A 20237-nucleotide genomic window follows, 5' to 3' on the forward strand; every position below is an offset into this window, starting at 1 on the left:
TATATAAGATGATACTTCTTTCTGGGTATAGATTCAGAAAAGAGTGAAGAGACAGTATGCAAGCCTACTGAAATGTTAAACGGTCTGTTATAGGATTAGCATTCGACTGTGCATTATCATAAAAAAAAAAAGGAAAAAACAAGATAAGCTAGGCTTATTGACTACATTGCCAAGTTTGGCCTTAATAACTCATGATACATGTGGTTTAAGCTATCTAGGGGAAAGTACTACATGAGGAAGTTTACAGTCCGCTGGTACCTGCTTCACTTTGCTGAGGTAAGTAAAGTTGGTGTTTAAGTAGTCGGGTGGGGAGCACCTCAATGAGTGATGCAGGTTGCAAAACAAAAAGAAAAGAAAAGGAAACAGAGTCCTCGGCAGTCCAGTGGTGCACCTGGCCACCTTGTAGGTAGGAGCAACAAGTATCCCTGCGAAATGACAGGTAGGTATGGGACATGTGAAGCTAGTCCGCCTTAGGCTCTCAGCCCACGCCAGTCCTTGAGGCCCGTCGCCCGGCAGTAAGAAACCGCTCGGCATTATGCTGTGGCCAAACGGTCTCGATGGGGTGTCACGGGGGGCATTGGAGCCGAACAGATTTGGTGGCGTGAGGCTGTGCCGATCCCCGATCTGCCATGCGGGTCTGCATATGCCAGGTTGCGCTGTGGTGGTCGGAAGGGTCAGGTACCTCTGAGTGGGGAGTGTGTCGGGCAGGTTCGCTTGTGCCGGTCTGGTGGTCGCAGGACCGTCTGCTGGTTTCGGGGTGGGATGTCGTCCGCACTCGCCGCTTCGGTCCTCGGTTCTTTTGCTGACCTGAGACCGCTCCAATGGCTGGGTTTAAGTAACTGCCAAGTTGGCGTCGGGTTGCTGGTCGTATCCATACCGCCAATGCACCTATAGCTGAGTGGAGGTGCCGGCCTCTGATATGGAGTCCGCTCCAGAGGTGGTTGCTTATCCGTTCAAGGAATATCCAGATGCTTTCCGGTGGCTTAGTGAGGGAGCGTTGTGGCGCCGCTCGTGCTTTGGCCGCCATCTTGATTGGACCTTTGTATTCCTGGGTAGCCTCATGTTTCGTCGCTTTTTGGTGCTGTGAGGGGGGGTAATCGTCCCCTGCGAGGACCGGGATAACCCCCGCCGGTCCAGAGGGGGGGGCAGCAGGGCAGTCGTCTGGTTGCGTTTGGGAGCAGGTCCTAAGCCGGGGGATCGTCCGCCTCCCCCAGGCCTCGGGCTCCGCTCCAGTTTAGGCCGCATGGTCGGAGCTTGTGCTTGCAGTGTGAAGCGGTGCAAGTCGGGTGTCATTCTGTTCCCGGTAAGGTTCTGGACCCGTTTTTGGATCCCTTGTGGTGCTGGCATCGTTATTGTAGCCGGGATTGCCAAGATTCTGCCCTTTTTTGCTGGAGCTCTCATAGAGCACGTCCTGCCATGATGGCTGTCAGGCCCCGCCCCCCATGTCCAGTCTTTTTTAGTAGCCATTTGGTCACAAACATTGGCCAAAGTTAGAGTTAGTATTTGTTTGTGTGTTAAAAATTCAAAAAACGCCAATTTTGGCCAACGTTTGTGACTAAGTGGCTACTAAAAAAGACTGGACATACCCCATACAATACCTTGGGTTGTCTACTATTGCAAATGGTATACCATCATAGGGGTCATTTTCATTCTTGGGCTACCATAGGGTCACAAAGGCAACGTAACCAATGGCGAATTTTAATGTGAAATAAATAAAACACATGCCTTATATTTGACGCTGTAACTTTTGAAAACACCATAAAACCTGTACATGAGAGGTACTGTTGTACTCGGGAGACTTCGCTGAACACAAATATTTGTGTTTCAAAACAGTAAAAAGTATCACGGCAATAATATCGTCCGTGTAAGTGCTGTTTGTGTGTGAAAAAATGCAAAACACATCACTTTTACAGGCGATATCATCATTGTAATACATTTTACTGTTTTGAAACACTAATATTTGTGTTCAGCGAAGTCTCCCGAGTAAAACAGTACCCCCCATGTACAGGTTTTATGGTGTCTTGGAAAGTTATAGGGTTAAATATAGTGCTAGCAAATAAATTTCCATATACTTTCAACATGGGTTGTCAGGCAGGTCCCGCTAATTGTAATTAATTAAAATACCTAATTATGTATGGGAGCAGAAGTGCAGGACCCAGTGTGAATTGAATACGTATGTGTATATATATAATTTTTTTTAAATATTTTTATTTATATATAGGTGTATAGATACATATATATTTATGTATATAGATATATATATTATTTCATTCTACGTGTATTTTGATATAAATATATATTAATATCACAGTACAGTTAGAACAAAATAACATCTATATATTTATTTATTTTTAATTATTTATTTTATTTAACGTATTTACATATTTATTTTATATATAAATTTATATAACAATAGTTATATATATATATATATATATATATATATTTAATCAGTATCAGTCTACATTTAATTTGACATTAACATAAATATATAATTATATATATTAATAGTAAAATACACCTAGACAATGTATATATATATGATCTAAGTATATAATTTTTTTTTTTTTTTTTTTACACTGACTAACTTTAATTTTTTTGATTTCCAGCCAGCAGAGGGACTAATTGTCATTACAGGCAGTAGAATAGGGATTTAAGGGGTTAAAGGTTGCATTGGTACTTACACTGAACAAAATTATAAACGCAACATTTGTTTTTGCCCCCATTTTTCATGAGCTGAAATCCAATATCCAAGACTTTTTCTACGTACACAAAAGGCCTATTTCTCTAATATATTGTTGACAAATCTGTCTAAATCTGTGTTAGTGAGCACTTCTCCTTAGCAGAGATAATCCATCAACCTCACAGGTGTGGCATAACAAGATGCTGGTTAGACAGCATGATTATTGCACAGGTGTGCCTTAGGCTGGCCACAATAAAAGGCCACTCTAAAATGTGCAGTTTTATCACACAGCCCAATGCCACAGATGTTACAAGTTTTGAGGGACCGTGTAATTGGCATGCTGACTACAGGAATGTCCACCAGAGCTGTTGCCCGTGAATTGAATGTTCATTTCTCTACCATAAGCCGTCTCCAAAGGCTTTTCAGAGACCTCCAGCCCAGGACCTCCACATCTAGCATCTTCACCTCCAAGATCGTCTGAGACCAGCCACCCAGACAGCTGCTGCAACAATCTGTTTGCATAACCAAAGAATTTCTGCACAAACTGTCAGAAACCATCTCAGGGAAGCTCATCTGCCTGCTAGTTGTCCTCATCGGGGTCTCGACCTGACTGCAGTTCGTCGTCGTAACCCACTTAAATCACAGTTTTCACTGTACAGGGCAGATTGAAAACAACACGTCTGGCGTCGTGTGGGTAGACTGTTTGCCAATGTCAACGTTGTGGATCCATGGTGGCGGTGGGGTTATGGTATAGGCAGGCGTATGCTATGGACAACGAACACAGGTGCATTTTATTGATGGCATTTTGAATGCACAGAGATACAGTGACGAGATCCTGAGGCCAGTTGCTGTAACATTTATCTACGACCATCACCTCATGTTGATAATGCACTGCCCCATGTTGCAAGGATCTGTACAGAATTCCTGGAAGCTGAAAACATCTCAGTTTTTGCATGGCAAGCATACAAGCATACTCACCGAACATGTCACCCATTGAGCATGTTTGGGATGCTCTGGATTGGCGCATACAACATCATGTTCCAGGTCCTGCCAATATCCAGCAACTTCGCACAGCCATTGAAGAGGAGTGGACCAACATTCCACAGGCCACAAACAACAACATGATCAACTCTATGCGAAGGAGATGTGTTGCCATGCGTGAGGCAAATGGTGGTCATACCAGATACTGACTGGTTTGGACCTCCCCAATAAAGTAAAAAACTGCACATTTTCTAGTGGCCTTTTATTGTGGCCAGCCTAAGGCACGTCTTTGCAATAATCATGCTGTCTAATCAACATCTTGATATGCCACACCTGTGAGGTGGATGTATTATCTCGGCAAAGGAGGAGTGCTCACTAGCACAGATTTAGACAGATTTGTGAATATTTGAGAGAAATAGACCTTTTGTGTACATAGAAAAAAGTCTTAGATCTTTGAGTTCAGCTAATGAAAAATAGGGGCAAAAACAAAGGTGTTGCATTTATAATTTTGTTCAGTGTATTAAAAAGTAGTACTCCAGACAAAATTAACATTTAGACTACCCTCAAATACATATGCAGGAATTTGTAGACATGGTTAATGTTTTGGGAATCCAAATGTTCATCATATATGTAATTAATGTGGGCTGACATGCTTCTTGGGGCACAGCCAAAAGCCACTAACAAATTTAAAGCAGGCTCCGAAAAGGAAGCAGGTATCCTGCCTAAGTATTTTGTGGCAAATTATCCTCAGTTTGTAATAAGATATTTAATGTGTTGTAAGAAAATGTTGACCATACCAACACACAGACGCGGTGTCACAAATACTTATGAAACACTGAAATGCCTATCTTATCATGAAGATAGCATGATTGATTTTACAATACTATTATGACAGTTTAACTTTTTGGATTAAAAAATTAGGAATCGAAAGTTGAAGGCATTTCTGGTAGAATGCTTTTCAACCTACTAAAAGAACCAGCATCATCAACCATTTACATACATAATTGCCATGATCTGATCCCATAATCTACACTTTACGAACAGCTGGAGGATCACAGGTCTTATTCTGCTACGCAAATCCACTCTTCCTTGGGTCTGACAGTATTTAAGAAGGCATTAAACATATCTTTAAGTATTATCTAAAAATAAACTGGTTTTACACCGATTTTGTCTCACATTCTCCAAAACAAGTAATATCTTCCATATATTCGTCAATCCTCATCAGATTACCTCATAGAAGGCCTAGGGATGGTAATTGGTACAAGCAAGCAAGCTAAATATTACAATTACTGTATATAATATTGTTGACACTTGCTCTCCCATTTTTATTGCTACAATAATAAATTATTCAAGTTATTAAACTAGTCTATCCATTTTCACTTTTGTACATGAAAATTTCCAGCCTAAGCCTTGTTTAATAAACTGCAGCACACATATTAGGATAGACTAATATGATTTCCCAAGGCTGAAAGAATGCATGCTGGCATACTGTATAGTACAGATGTAGAGAGGTCATCCCGGAGACATTGTTGCCCAAAATAAGCTGAGATGCTGCTGCACAGGGAATTACATAAATAATGAAATGTCAGTAGAAACAACTGGCATTCCCTTTCTTACTTTCCCAATAAAAACCACAAACAATCAATGTTTATACTGACATACCAAAGAATCTGAGCAAAAAGTAACTCAAGGGCAAATCCACGATTTTCTACTTTTATTTAAACAGATCAAGCCATATAAAATAAGCAGTGCGACATGAAACCACCTATCCAAAGCAGCATGTGGTGGATGACAACATTAAAAGGACACTATAGTCACCAGAACAACTACAGCTTATTGAATTTGTTATGGTGAGTAGAATCATTACCTTCAGGCTTTTTGCTGTAAACACTGTCTTTTCAGAGAAAATGCAGTGTTTACATTACAGCCTAGTGATAACTTCACTGGCCACTCCTCAGATGGCTGTTAGAGAGCATTCCTAGGTCATGGCTGCCTAAAATGCATCCAAACTTGCAGTATCTCCTCCCTCTGCATGCAGACACTAAACTTTCCTCCGTGTTTGAATTATAGGCGTGCACACGGGGTGTGCCTGGGCACACCCTAATCCCTGCGGCACTCCTATGCATTGAGACCGGCAGGGGAGATCTCAGGACCTCCCCTGTCGGCTCATGCAGAGCCAGCGCTATCCGAGCACCGGCTCTGCTCTAAGCCTCCATGGGCCGGTGGGGAGATCAAAGATCTACCTCACCGGCCCACAGCAGCATGGAGGGAGGCAGGAGAGGATCTCGCGAGAGTGAACTCTAGCCCCGCAGGCTAGAGTTCACTCTCCACTGGACCACCAGGGATGGCAGCAGCAACAAGGACCCCCCTACATAAGGTAAGAAGGGGGGGGGGGAGGGGGGTATTAAGTAATCTGCCCCCACCCACACACACCCACACACAGCACCCACACAGCACCCACACCTCACACACACAGCAGTGTATGTATGTGTGCGTATATATATATATATATATATATATATATATATTATATATACATACACATATATACACACACACACACACACACACACATGTAGCGTGTGTTTGTGCTTTAGGGTGCACACCCTAATGCAATAGGCTGTGCACGCCTATGGTTTGAATCATGCTGGTTCTGCCCCTGATCTGCCTCGGTCAGTCTCAGCCAATCCTATGGGGAAGCATTGTGATTGGATCAGGCTACCACTTCTGCTGATGTCCGCAGACTGCTTGTTTTTTTTGAGGCAAACAGCATAAAATTCTACAGCTTCTGGCTTGAATACAGAAAGATGTTGCTATATTTATGGAGGCATGAGAGGCCCAGGGGAGCTAGTTGGTGATTTTAACACTATATGGTCAGGAATACATGTTTGTGTTCCTGACCCTATAGTGATCCTTTAAGATAGAAAGGACGGGGAGATTAATCAAGGTGTCACATCACTTTTCTGTCAAGTTTTCTGGATTGTTTTGTCATTTTTGGTGCAATTTATTAAGTCTGTTGAATTTACTTTTCATCTCTTGCTTTTTTTTGCACACTATCCATTATTTTTGAATATGCGCGACAGAAGAAAGGCTGATCTTGATGGATGCATGTCTCTTTTCAGCTATGTTGTCTGATGGTATAAAATTTCACCCCAGTCTTGATCAGAATTATATAAAAAGTATATCTCTAGAAATACTTAAAGTGACAGATTCCCTTTAATGTAAATAGGGGGAAGACAGCAATCAGGGCAGGAGAATGGAGAAATATGGCATCTAAAATGGCAGGGCAATGTGTGTTGGCAACTGTAGAGACAAGAGGGGGAAAAAAAATGACAGCCACAGTGGCATAGAGCTACTATGGTGGTAAGGCTGGAGAATGCAACAAGAGCAGCAGGATATAAATATAGCAGTAATCATGGCAAGGGTTGAGAAATAACAGTGTTGGTGGGAAGGAAATGTCAACTACAGCGGCAGGTGGTGGGATCTGATCTATAGCATGAGACTGAGATGGCAGTTATAGCCACAGTACGTGCAAGACTGCAAATGTGACAAATACTTCAATTAGAATGGTGACCAGAATGCAGCAGGAAGGAGACTGTATGGAGTAAGACCTAAACGCTAAACGTACCTAAATTAAAGGGTAAAATACATAATCGGAAGCCTGCCATTTCAATTTCTACAAGACATTAATTAAATGGAAGATTTTGAGTGCAGTTTATGCAACACCACGGCTCATTTTTAATGAGTGCATCATAAAAGCTGCAAAGTCTAAAACGGTTTATGGAAATGTTCCTGCTTTTCTTGCCACAGAATGGGAGTGAAATTTATTTCACAGCCACACATTCTTACAGCACACGCAATAGATCACACATCTGCATTACATTTTCGAAAGGGCGATAATAATAGTATAATATTCAATCACAGATAGATAGGCGATTGGTATGACAGAACAACAACATGCCAAGTCGGCATCAAAATGGAGGTTATTATAATGAATATAATCAGTGCACTCAATCAGCAAAAGAAAAAAAAAAGAAAACACAGACACTTGCCATAAAAGGCAAAGAGCATAGCAACTCTGCATATGCAGAAGTAATTGTGCTTCTGTGTATTAACTACAAAAGTGCCATAGGGATCATGGTGTGTGCTATACGACAATTTATTCCAGGCTGTGCCGGGAGGCAGTGTGTTAAGAGGCTGATGCATGCACAAAAATCTTTTCTCCATGGCAACAGATTGTAAAGACAGATGCAATCAACCTAGCCTACTTCACAGAATACTGTACCCAAGGCTTTGTACAGCTGCAATCTAATAACAAGGGAGAGGAAAGCCCTATGTTCAGGGGAGTTGCCTGGTAACATGTGGATTTCCCCAAACATGGATAAGTAAGCTATATTATTACAAAGAAATAAAGATGTATTTATTTTTTTAAACACTTTCGCAAAATTCTATTTATCCAGAGAAAATGGTAACATTAACTCCAAGCATGGGATCAATGCTAAGACAGCAGGGAGATGATTAACACTGGGAAGACAATAACACATATCTGGGATCAATGAGCCAACTCTTCACATTTGGCAATCTGCATGAACCTTCAATGTGAGCAAATTATACCTCTGATGTTATAATTGTAGATGTAATACCCGTTATAAGTCCAGTGTGATCGATAGCGATATTGTTTATTTCTAAATTCACAATAAAATGATACTGAAGATAAATAGAGCTAATAATAGAATGTATCCATAAAGGCTAGTATATTAGGGATGTTCTAGGTCTGCTGTATTAAGCAGGAAAGGAGGGTATAGCCATTGACTATCGCCTAAGAGAACTAAAAACACCTAATTAGCAGTACTACAGGGACAGGCAACAGTTTTGCTGGGTGCTTTATTTTATTAATCTTATTTAATTTGCTCTTTTCTTAAATAAGTTTAGTTTTGATATATAAGCCTACCCTTCATCCACCATGAATGCATGGTTTCCTTTTTTTGCTCCATTAAAGGGATATTTTAGGCACTTATATTAACATATTAACACAAGATTAATGAAGCAGTTTGGGTGTATTGGTCATGAGTTAAAAGGGACAGTATAGGCACCAAAAGCCCTTAATTTCCTTGACGTAATCTGGGTGCAGTGTCCCTGTAGCCTTAACAATGCAATGTAAAACTCTGCAGTTTCAGAGAAAACTGCAATGTATACATTGTAGAGTTAAGGCTGCCTCTAGGTGTGTCTCCAAGACAGCCAGTAGAGGAGCTTCCTGGCTTTTCACAGAGTTTAACTCAACCACGTTGGATGTCCTCACACTTTGCAGGATATAAGTATCTAGCATGATGCAAAAGTAAAGCAACCAAACCCCCCTGCCAAAAAACAAAAAAATAATTATTTACTAAAGTGAGAATTGCCAGAAATTGAAAGTGAATTTCAAAATTAAGTCCAGAAGAATTGCACTGGACACAGAATTGACTAGGAAAGTTCTAGCTTGGCTATTATTACCTATTTTTTTTAAATTTACTTTGAATTCCCAGAGATTCTCACTTGTGTGAATAAGCCAGACAGTGTTTTTATCAGTTACATGTCTCCATTTTAGGAAGTTCACTTTGATTGGTTGGCAGACTGAAAATGCTCCCAGTGTATTTATATCCAGAAAATGAATAATAATAATAATAATAAAAAAAACCTGCAACTTCAATATATCAACGTAACAGCTATTTACCACATCCCTGAGTGTGCAAGTTGCTGATATTTTTCATCTCGAACAAAGGTGATATCAAAATTGCAAACTGTATTTCCATGACATTGATTGCCTCCGCTTTTGAATTCATCAATTGGATCGCAAATCAGCGGGTTCTTCTCTCTTATTTACAGCTTCCTGGAGCCTAACATGTACATATTTTTCACCGACTATGATTAAGAATCACATTTAACGTATACTAAATACAGCACGGGACAGTAATTTCTTCTGGGTCCAACAAAGGGCTGATAGATAAGTTCTTGGAAAATATCATCCGTTGTACTGCTTGCTATAATTTTGCAAGAGTTTCTTCTCAGAAATGTTGGATGATAAATAATACTACAGGGACATAAACAAGCAATAATAGTGCCAGGTGATCAGAAATATATAATTAAAGACGTGACTTTATGATCTGGGTTTAATGTAACCTTGTATTAATTATTTTTTTTTCCTGTCAAATGGTATTTAAAAAAAAAAAAGGATTTAAAAAAAAAAAAGTCTACATGTTCTTCGATGAAAAATAGCTGGTGTGATATTTACTCCTTGTGTAAGTATCCAAGTTGAAGCAAGTCACTTTAGTCTCTTAAAGGGCAGATAGCTAGCATAAATACATATTTTTGATAAGCTTATTTGGTCAGGGTCTTCTTCACCTACTGTTTTGCTAGAATGTATTAATTGTCTTGTTTAACCTATTGCACAGCGCTGCAGAATATGTTGGCACTCTATAAATAATTTTTACTGTAAAATGCTCACCTCTTCGTAGAACTTGAGTTGAGGAACACCTTCATCAATTTCATTCATGCAAAAGTCTTTAAATAGCAGAAAACCTGTAACAACACGAAACAAGTGTTAAATGTGCAACTCTTCATTTACCAATTAAAAAACCGTGTGTATATATGCACACACACAAATGCTTACATTTATAATGAATTACAGAAAGAAAGACAAAAAAATTAATAAAAAAAAAGACAAAAAAAAAAGCAAACAAATAAATTTAGATCCTTTATCCAATGCCATAAATATTAGACACTCAAATGCAACCAAGTGGTCACTTCCTATTTTCTCTTGTCCTTATACCCACACTATATAACCCAGTCTTCTTGTAGACTTGTCCCCTAAGGCACACCAGTGTTGACACTCCTTTGCTTCTGTTAAAGCATGCCTCCCAACATTGGGAGGTACGAGGTTGGGATTGGGTGGTGCAACAAAACGCATGTGACGCCCATAATAGGCAAGCCAGACGATAATTGGACAGGTCCACCCACTGAAAGGGCATAGTAGCCAGGAATCAAGCACACAAGGCTGACTGCTAAGCTGTCTGGCCAGCCCCCAACATACATATAATGATGTGCCCAAGCTGTTGTACCAAAGGATGCATGACATCAAGGAACAAAATCGGTATCACCAAAAACAGGATTCTTGGGAGGCCTGGCTTATGTAAGACACATTATAGATGCAATGGGGCTTTCCCCACTGCTTAGTTTTACGATGGTTTTCAGTTTTATTTTATTTGCTTATTTATACACAGGAACAACTGCAGATTTTTAGATCTTTAAATCTTTCATTTTGAAGTTCCATACAGCCTTAGATTCATTTCCTCCTGTAAAATTGTGATCTACTCCAATCAGAGTGTGGGATCTCTGTACTTAACCATTTGCTTCTCTTTGTCACCTCAGTTTCAAAGCAGATTTCCATTTCTGGAGAGAAATACATGGGAGTGGAAGTGTCCCCCCAACCTTCCCCCTGATACCGTGTGACCCAAAATCTTTATTTTAACCTATCACTGTTCCATCACAAGTAAAAATCTACTTTCAATCACTTGTACTAGATTCTCTCTAGCCTTCAGTCTAACCTACATCTCTCCCCTTCTGCTGGAATTACAGATCAAATGAAGGATACATTTCTACGTTGTAACCTTCTGGATGCTATAAATTGGCTGATCAATCTTTGTCCATTACTGGTGTTAGTGGACACACAAAAGTATCCAAAAATAATAAATAAATAAAAACAAGAGATTCATAAAACTGAGGAAAAGGAAATTATATTAGACCTTACAACGAGTGAACGCAAAGCATTAAATCTTGCTAGTGAGCCATATACTATTTATCGGTGCTTCAGCTCATATGCAAAGTAACAGCCTAATAACATAAACCGTTGCTTTTTTTGGTTTAAGATTTTCTGCAATGAAATAGCTCTGTGCATATCCTCATGCTCATGTTTAATTTACCATCTTCTTTCAGAAGTACCCGTCCTCCAGGATCTAACCAAGAAGATAAAAAAAAAAAAAAAAAGAAGAAATGAGAAACACTAAGCATCTTGTGGACAAAGTAGGTCAATAAGTTTCTGCTATCTGTGTTTGATCACCAACTTTCAAACCATTAGATTGTGAAGTATTTCACAAAGAAAGCCATGTATCTGGAGGAAGCAGAGGGATCACTTTTATATTAGAGTCGCATACTTTATGATCGTATATTTGTAAAGTGAAAAATACACAATCTCTTATTCAGGAAGAGCATAGCTCTGCAATTCAGACCATACAAACTGATGCAGATGTTAAAGACCCAGTTTGTTCACAAGAACAATATCCATGGGTATAACAAGGTTTTCAATCCTGTGCTTCATGCTGGGTGATGTCAAACTGTGAATTAAAAGCGGTCAGGGTGACTGACCCGATGCAGCATGGGGCCACTAATTTTCAGGCAGAATCAGGACATACAAGTTCTGGTCTTCCCAAGATCAGTGCCAGCTACAAACCAAGGCTGGAGACATTTAGTTGTTTCTAGTACAATTCTAGCAAGCATACATGCCCCCTAATGGTACCAGAATGTATAACAGCATGGGAACTAAGGAGAGCCTAGAGATCAATGTAAAAATAATACCAATGGGTTGTTGTTATTAGAAACCAGCCCATAGCCAACATTTGGGTTGATACTTATAATGTGCTGTTCCAAAAAAAAAAAAAAAATTAACAATTTACCCCAAACTATCAGTAATCCTGTTTGAAATGTCAGAATGTTAACTAGAATAACCTACTTGGATGACTAGGGCAGCAGAGCACCAGGCAACCCTTTGCATAATTAGAATTTATTGTTAATTTGAACATTGTTTATCAGTATGCTCGTCAACAAGCTCAATGATTTTTCTCTAAATAAAGAACTCCACTGTCACATTCTTTTTATGAGGAGGCTTGCATAGTTGACAGATGGAACTTCATGAAGGAGTTACAAGATTATCAGAAGATATGACCAAAAACATGCAGAGATGTGATTATAAATGAATAACTAATTCAAGCGTTCATATAATGGCATTCCTTCAACACTTGGAGACAGTGCCAAATTTTCTTATGCATCACTGTTCGAATCAAAACAATTCACAGTTAAAGACTGTTAATCCTTGTATCTACACGGACCAGTTATTACACTATTATTATTTCAAGATGGGAAACAACCACCCCCAGCCCTGTGTAACAGGTAAAGAAAAATAATTTAAGACTAAACACGTGTGCTGAACAGGGACTAGTGCTGACGATGGTCTTGCTCAAACAAAAATGTAACCAGAAGCAAGACATAGAAGCAAGACAGATGTAGTATTTATATGCAGTGCCTGGAGACAGGGCCAGATAAAGAGCCCAGTGGGCCTGGTGCTGACAATTATGATGGGCCTAATTACAAAATCTCATTGACCAAAAACACTAAAACAGTCCTACCTCTTAAGTGTCATGTATCTGATGGAGATGGTGCTGTAGGGAAACTCATAGGATGCAGCTATGAAAAAAAACACATACCCTATGTTTATCTCACGCTTTCACCTTTTAAGTAAATCCATACCCTCTAACAGCAATGTCCAGTAAAGCAGGAAGTCTATGGATGGGCCACTGACACAAATCACATAACCAGAACTGCCGAAAGGGACGAACATACACAAAAAGGAGGCATTTCTGTGTCCCCATGTCTCCCAGTCCCTTTGTGTCTCAATGTCCCCCAGTGTCCTAGTGACATGGGGACACAGAGACATTGGGACACTGGGAGACCTGGGGAAACTGTGATACTAGGGAATACTTGGAGACCTGGGGACACTGGGTGACTTGGAGACACTGGGTGACTTGGAGACACTGGGTGACTTGGAGACACTGGGAGACATAGGGCACTGAGACAATGTGATACATAGGGCACACTGTGATATATAGGGGACACTGGAGACTTGATAAAGACCTGGGTACAGGTCAAAACATTGCGGTGTCCAATAAACCTGCTTAAATCTATCACAGTGAGTGCCTGAGATGGTTTTTTTTTATACTAGGGGACACAGACACTTGGGGGCACTGTAAACATGGGGACACAGGGAGACTATACATTCTGAGAGACTAGGGACACTGAGACACTACGGACACTGGCACACTACGGACACTGAGACACCAGGGACACTAGAAGACATAGGGATACTGAGATATTAGGGACACTGGCTGGGAGACATGGGAATACTGGGAGTGCCCCATGTCTCCCAGGTTTCAAAGTCTCCCAGTGTCTCTATGTCGCCCAGTGTCCCCTAGTGTCTCAGTGGCGGCCACTGGGAGACATGGGGCCACTGTGTCCCTAGTGTCTCAGGGTGCCCATGTTCCACAGTGTCCCTATGTCTCCCAGTGTCCCAATGTCTCAGCGTCCCCAAGTTTCTCACCGTCCCCATATCTCGCAGCTGCTGTCTGGCCTCTCTGTTCAGAGCTGCTCCCCTGCGGATCAGTGAGTAGAGAGAGGCAGGGAGGGAGATGCTGTAACTTCTTATTCCTGCCTCTTTCCACACAAACCGTGACCCCTACTGGCTGGCGCTTGTATTGCAGAATAATCTCCGTTTATACTCTGTTTATTACTGCAATACCAGCACCTGCTAGGCAGCCTCAAATACCTGAGAAATACCTGCCAACCCTAAGAAATACATGAGACATACCTGGCAACCCTAAGAGTAGTGAGTTTAAAAAAAAAATATATATATATATATATATATTTATTTATTTTATTTTAAATCAATGGGCCTATTCCATGGGCCTGGAGCTCCATCAGCCCCTATGTTAATCCGCATATATATATATATATATATATATATATATATATATATATATATATTTATATTTTTTATGGATTTCTTAAAAGAACTGCAAACCAGAAGTACCAGAACTGTAGCTGTAAGTGCAAACAGAGGGCAGTGGCACGTTACTTGCAAAGCAATTAATTACATTTGCCGACTAGTTAGGATGCAACAACATTATTTGCAAGAGGGCAAACTGTGCAGTAATCAAGATGGTAGATGATGACTTAATTAATAAGAACTTTGATTACATCATAGAAAGGGATGCATATGAATATAAAATATGTTTCTTAAGAAATCTAAATACTGGAAGCAATACCCATATGATGTTATGAGAGGTTTACGGGTGCAAACATTCAGTAGTTCACATTCTGCATCAGAAAACGGGCAACTAAACTAAAACTCCCATAAATCCTTGTTACCTTTAACAGACTAGTAAGCTTGTGAATTCAGATATATAATTATGTCATCTAAAAGTTTATCTTCATAAATCAAGTTAAAGTGATACAATGGATATGTTCTATCCTAGCTATTGTATGTTTAGGCGCAATTAACAACTGAAGATATGTTGGTTTTAATCACTCAAATTGATCAGATCAGCTATTCTCTCAGTATGAATAAGATCCCTACACAAGTAGGTCAAATTGCACTGAATCCTAGCATATTCAAAAATAAATAATAGAATCAAGTAGAAAAAAATATAGTCTTATATGGACTCTCAACGCCATATGTTCATTTAATTATGGAGATAAAGCAAAAACTAAAATCCAACAAAAACACTTGCTACCCATTTGGCTAGAAAACATAAAGGGACAATATTCTATTTTAAATAACAGAATCCCTAGCCTAGGATAATAAAATTGGATATTATCCCAATCATTTAAATTCAACCAAAATCAGGCTTGTTGCTGAAAATAGGCTAATGTAGCAATTACAGAATCTGTCAGATCCTCTTTCTGTACAGTCATTCCCATCAAACTGAAGTTTTTCTCATCGTTTTGGAAAGTTTGCAGCTTAAGTTCACTAAATTTAGCACCAGTGGCAAGGGAATTTTATTAGCATTCTTAACCCCCCCCTTTACTGATCTCCAGCCCAACACATGTTTATCATATTTCACTCCTTAAGGACCAAGGCTTTTATTGAGTTGCGAAGAGCTTGTGACACTTTTGCCATGCATTAATTATGACACAATATCCCTTTTGTGTTAAATGCACCAATACATATCATACAGGTACTCCTCACTTACCGACCGGGTTCCGTTCCTACGACCTGGTCGTAGAAATAATTGGTCGGTAAGTGAGGAGTTAAGGGCTTCCCTGCTCTGGTCCATTCGTCTATGTTCGGGAAAACGTCCCTGAACATAGACTAACACAGCAGGGCAGGGAATCCCTCTAATTGCCACGACCACTCGCACTTACCACCCCGCAAGAGAGCTGGTCGTAAGTGCGAGCCGTCGTAAAACAGGTAGGTCGCAAAACGAGGACCACCTGTATATACTTTCTTAAAGGAGAATAGAGCTTTCTTTTAATACTCTACATGTATATATCATGTGAAACTAAAATAGAATAAAAAATTATATTTCAGTTTTTCATTTCATGATTTCTACACAGCAAGTGCAACGAAAGAAAACAAACACAAAATATTTTCCCTTATTAGTCCTGTTTGTTAAAATCACAATATGTCTAGAATTAAAAAACATTTCTAGAAGTTCTAAAACAAATATTGCAAGTAGTGAATTATGGTGTCAAAGCTAAAACTTTCCAAAATGCGGCATGCTGAGATTACAACTTTTATAGTAAACACAGAATTCATAACCGCTACACAAAAGTATATATTTGGATGAAGTACATCCCACTTTTCATTTCACAATTATATTTGCAGGAAATTCACAGAAAATGTATGTCCCACAACTACAAACACCCCATTTTTGTATTCTGCTACTGATATAAAGTACAATGATACCCCACATGTATACCTCCTCCCTAACCCTGTCCCTAATCTTGTCATTTTGGGCTGTAATTGTATTCTATACATCCAAAAGTTCTTGCATGTAAACTGCCCACAAAGACAGACTTCTATGTTCTATAGGTTTGTAGAATTTTGTTCCAACTAATTGATGGTGTGTATTGGTCTATTTCTATGACTTTTCACTTGCCCAGACTCTCTTGGCAAAGTTCATGGCAACATTGCTTTTTAGAAATAGATGGATCTACATTAAGATCTCTGCTACATACGGACAAAGAAAAAATAGAATTAAAAAATAAATTCATAAATAAGTAATCTAGTGGGTTCTTATATAAACAATACGTTTTTTATTTTGCTCTTTCTTTTGTGTCTGTCTAAATCATATGTTTAGCTTACGGAACAATTCCAGTTGTTTTCGTTAATGGCAGAGAAGAAGGGACCTACATCAAGGGAAATCACAAGATCATTGATTTTTATTCTACAGCGCACAAAACATCCACTGAAGGTATAAGAAATACACTTTATTTCACGGATATGTGGCTGTCCTGGAATACAGTGGTTGTAAAAACCAAAATGCTCTGTCTTTATCCGATCTGTAGCTAAGCAGGAGCAAACTACCCAATATGGACATATGAGTCTGATACAAAACAACAACATGTTGATAAAAGGAAGGTCCTGAGTCTTAATGACATGAACTAATAATAGCTATTTGGGTTGAGCTGAAAAAATTGTTTGGTTTAGAAATTAGATGGGGAAATTTATGACTCAACAAGGGATACCCCACAGGCAACAGAAATTTTAGGATCCATGGTTACTCGACACATGGGATTTGATTGGCATTGCTTCTGGGTATTTTTCCCACGTTTGTATACTAATGTTTGTTCTTAGAGGTCATTAAGTCCTTTTAGTAGTATTTATTTGTAGAGTGTTTTTATTATGGTTCTATATAGCTAGTTTCTTTAGTCTCTTTCTTTCAAAACACGTGTAGCTGTGTAATTTTCAGTTAGTTTTTTTTTCCCCCAAAGAGTTTCTTTAGTTCACTATATAGCACTTAAGTTTGTGGACGTAAATACATAGTGCCGTATTTCTATTTTAACCTTAATGGAAAGGGGATCAGCCAATTCCTAAAATAGTTGTATAAACTAAAAAAAAAAGAATCTCTTCTACAATTCTAATTCTGAAAAGCACAGATCACTTGAGAGTGTATTTTTTTATTATTCTGTATTAATAGGTTACTTCTAATTGTATACACTTTAGTAAAACCATTAAATATTTCATTACATCTGCTTATATGAGGTGCTAAGATAACAGTAGGCACCCAGACCACTTCAGCCCATTGACGTGGTTTGGGTGCCAACTCCCACTACCCTTAACCCCTTAACACCGCAGCCAAATGTACAAGTTGTGAACGAAACAAAACGTAAACAAAACCTGGCATTTGCGCTATATGTCTGTCCAACCGTAATTCACCTCTTTCATATTAAATGCACCCCCCCTTATTATATATCATTTTATTCAGGGGAAACAGGGCTTTCATTTAATATCAAATATTTGGCTATGAAACATAATTTAATATGAAAAAAATGGGAGAAAATAAGATTTTTTTTTATTTTTTTCGTTCTTCATGACATTTTAACTGTCAATGTCATAATACTGTTTGCTTTTACTGCAATAAAATACACATATTTGTATTCAGCAAAGTCTCACCTGTAAAACAGTACCCTCTATGTACAGGTTTTATAGTGTTTTGGGAAGTTACAGGGTCAAATATAGCGTGTTACATTTGAAATTGAAATTCGCCAGATTGGTTACGTTGCCTTTGAGACTGTATAGTAGCCCAGGAAATAAATTTACACCCATAATGGCATACCATTTGCAATAGTAGACGACCCAAGGTATTGCAAATAAGCGATGTCCAGTCTTTTTTAGTAGCCATTTGGTCACAAACACTGGCCAAAGTTAGCGTTAGTATTTGTGTGTTAAAAATGCAAAAAACGCCAATTTTGGCCAGTGTTTGTGACTAAGTGGCTACTAAAAAAGACTGGACATACCCCATTTGCAATACCTTTGGTTGTCTACTATTGCAAATGGTATGCCATCATAGGGGTAATTTTCATTCTTGGGCTACCATAGGGTCATAAAGGCAACGTAAGCAATCTGGCGAATTTTAATGTGAAAAAAATTAAACACAAGCCTTATATTTGACGCTGTAATTTTTGAAAACACCATAAAACCTGTACATGAGGGGTACTGTTGTACTCAGGAGACTTCGCTGAACACAAATATTTGTGTTTCAAAACAGTAAAAAGTATTGCAGCAATAATATCGTCCCTGTAAGTGCTGTTTGTGCGTGAAAAATGCAAAAAACTTCACTTTTACTGGCGATATCATGGTTGTAATACATTTTACTGTTTTGAAACACTAATATTTGTGTTCAGCGAAGTCTCCCGAGTAAAACAGTACCCCCCATGTACAGGTTTTATGGTGTCTTGGAAAGTTATAGGGTTAAATATAGTGCTAGCAAATTAAATTCCCTATACTTTCGGCATGGGTGGTCAGGCAGGTCCCGCTAATTGTAATTAATTAGGATACCTAATTATGTAAAATTATTACATAAATATATGTGTAGAATTAATATATGTATATATATACATACATGTGTATATATACGTATATATATATATATATATATATTTTTTAATATTTTTATTTATATATAGTGATATATACGTATATATTTATGTATATAGATATATATATTATTTCGTTATAAGTGTATTTTGATATAAATATATATATATTAATATCAGAATACAGTTAGAACGAAATAAAACACATCTATATATTTTTTAATATTTTATTTTTAATTATTTTTTTTATTTAATTTTTTTACGTATTTACATATTTTTTTTATTATTTATAAATATATATATAACAATAATTATATACACTGCGTGCAGAATTATTAGGCAAATGAGTATTTTGACCACATCATCCTCTTTATGCATGTTGTCTTACTCCAAGCTGTATAGGCTTGAAAGGCTACTACCAATTAAGCATATTAGGTGATGTGCATCTCTGTAATGAGAAGGGGTGTGGTCTAATGACATCAACACCCTATATCAGGTGTGCATAATTATTAGGCAACCTCCTTTCCTTTGGCAAAATGGGTCAAAAGAAGGACTTGACAGGCTCAGAAAAGTAAAAAATAGTGAGATATCTTGCAGAGGGATGCAGCACTCTTAAAATTGCAAAGCTTCTGAAGCGTGATCATCGAACAATCAAGCGTTTCATTCAAAATAGTCAACAGGGTCGCAAGAAGCGTGTGGAGAAACCAAGGCACAAAATAACTGCCCATGAACTGAGAAAAGTCAAGCGTGCAGCTGCCAAGATGCCACTTGCCACCAGTTTGGCCATATTTCAGAGCTGCAACATCACTGGAGTGCCCGAAAGCACAAGGTGTGCAATACTCAGAGACATGGCCAAGGTAAGAAAGGCTGAAAGACGACCACCACTGAACAAGACACACAAGCTGAAACGTCAAGACTGGGCCAAGAAATATCTCAAGACTGATTTTTCTAAGGTTTTATGGACTGATGAAATGAGAGTGAGTCTTGATGGGCCAGATGGATGGATTGGTAAAGGGCAGAGTGCTCCAGTCCGACTCAGACGCCAGCAAGGTGGAGGTGGAGTACTGGTTTGGGCTGGTATCATCAAAGATGAGCTTGTGGGGCCTTTTCGGATTGAGGATGGAGTCAAGCTCAACTCCCAGTTTCTGGAAGACACCTTCTTCAAGCAGTA

At 38.9% G+C, this 20237-nt stretch overlaps 1 protein-coding gene across 1 annotated transcript in view; it reads right to left on the minus strand.

The window, feature by feature from the left end:
* GRK3 (G protein-coupled receptor kinase 3) overlaps positions 1–20237 on the minus strand; it is a 268042-nt gene that overhangs the window by 108280 nt on the left and 139525 nt on the right. The window contains exon 3 of the mRNA XM_063454643.1: positions 10146–10219. Within this exon, the coding sequence (XP_063310713.1) occupies positions 10146–10219 (74 nt within the window). The remainder of the gene's footprint in view (positions 1–10145; positions 10220–20237) is intronic.

The sequence above is a fragment of the Pelobates fuscus genome, chromosome 5 (assembly GCF_036172605.1).
Source record: "Pelobates fuscus isolate aPelFus1 chromosome 5, aPelFus1.pri, whole genome shotgun sequence".
Lineage (NCBI taxonomy): Eukaryota > Metazoa > Chordata > Amphibia > Anura > Pelobatidae > Pelobates > Pelobates fuscus.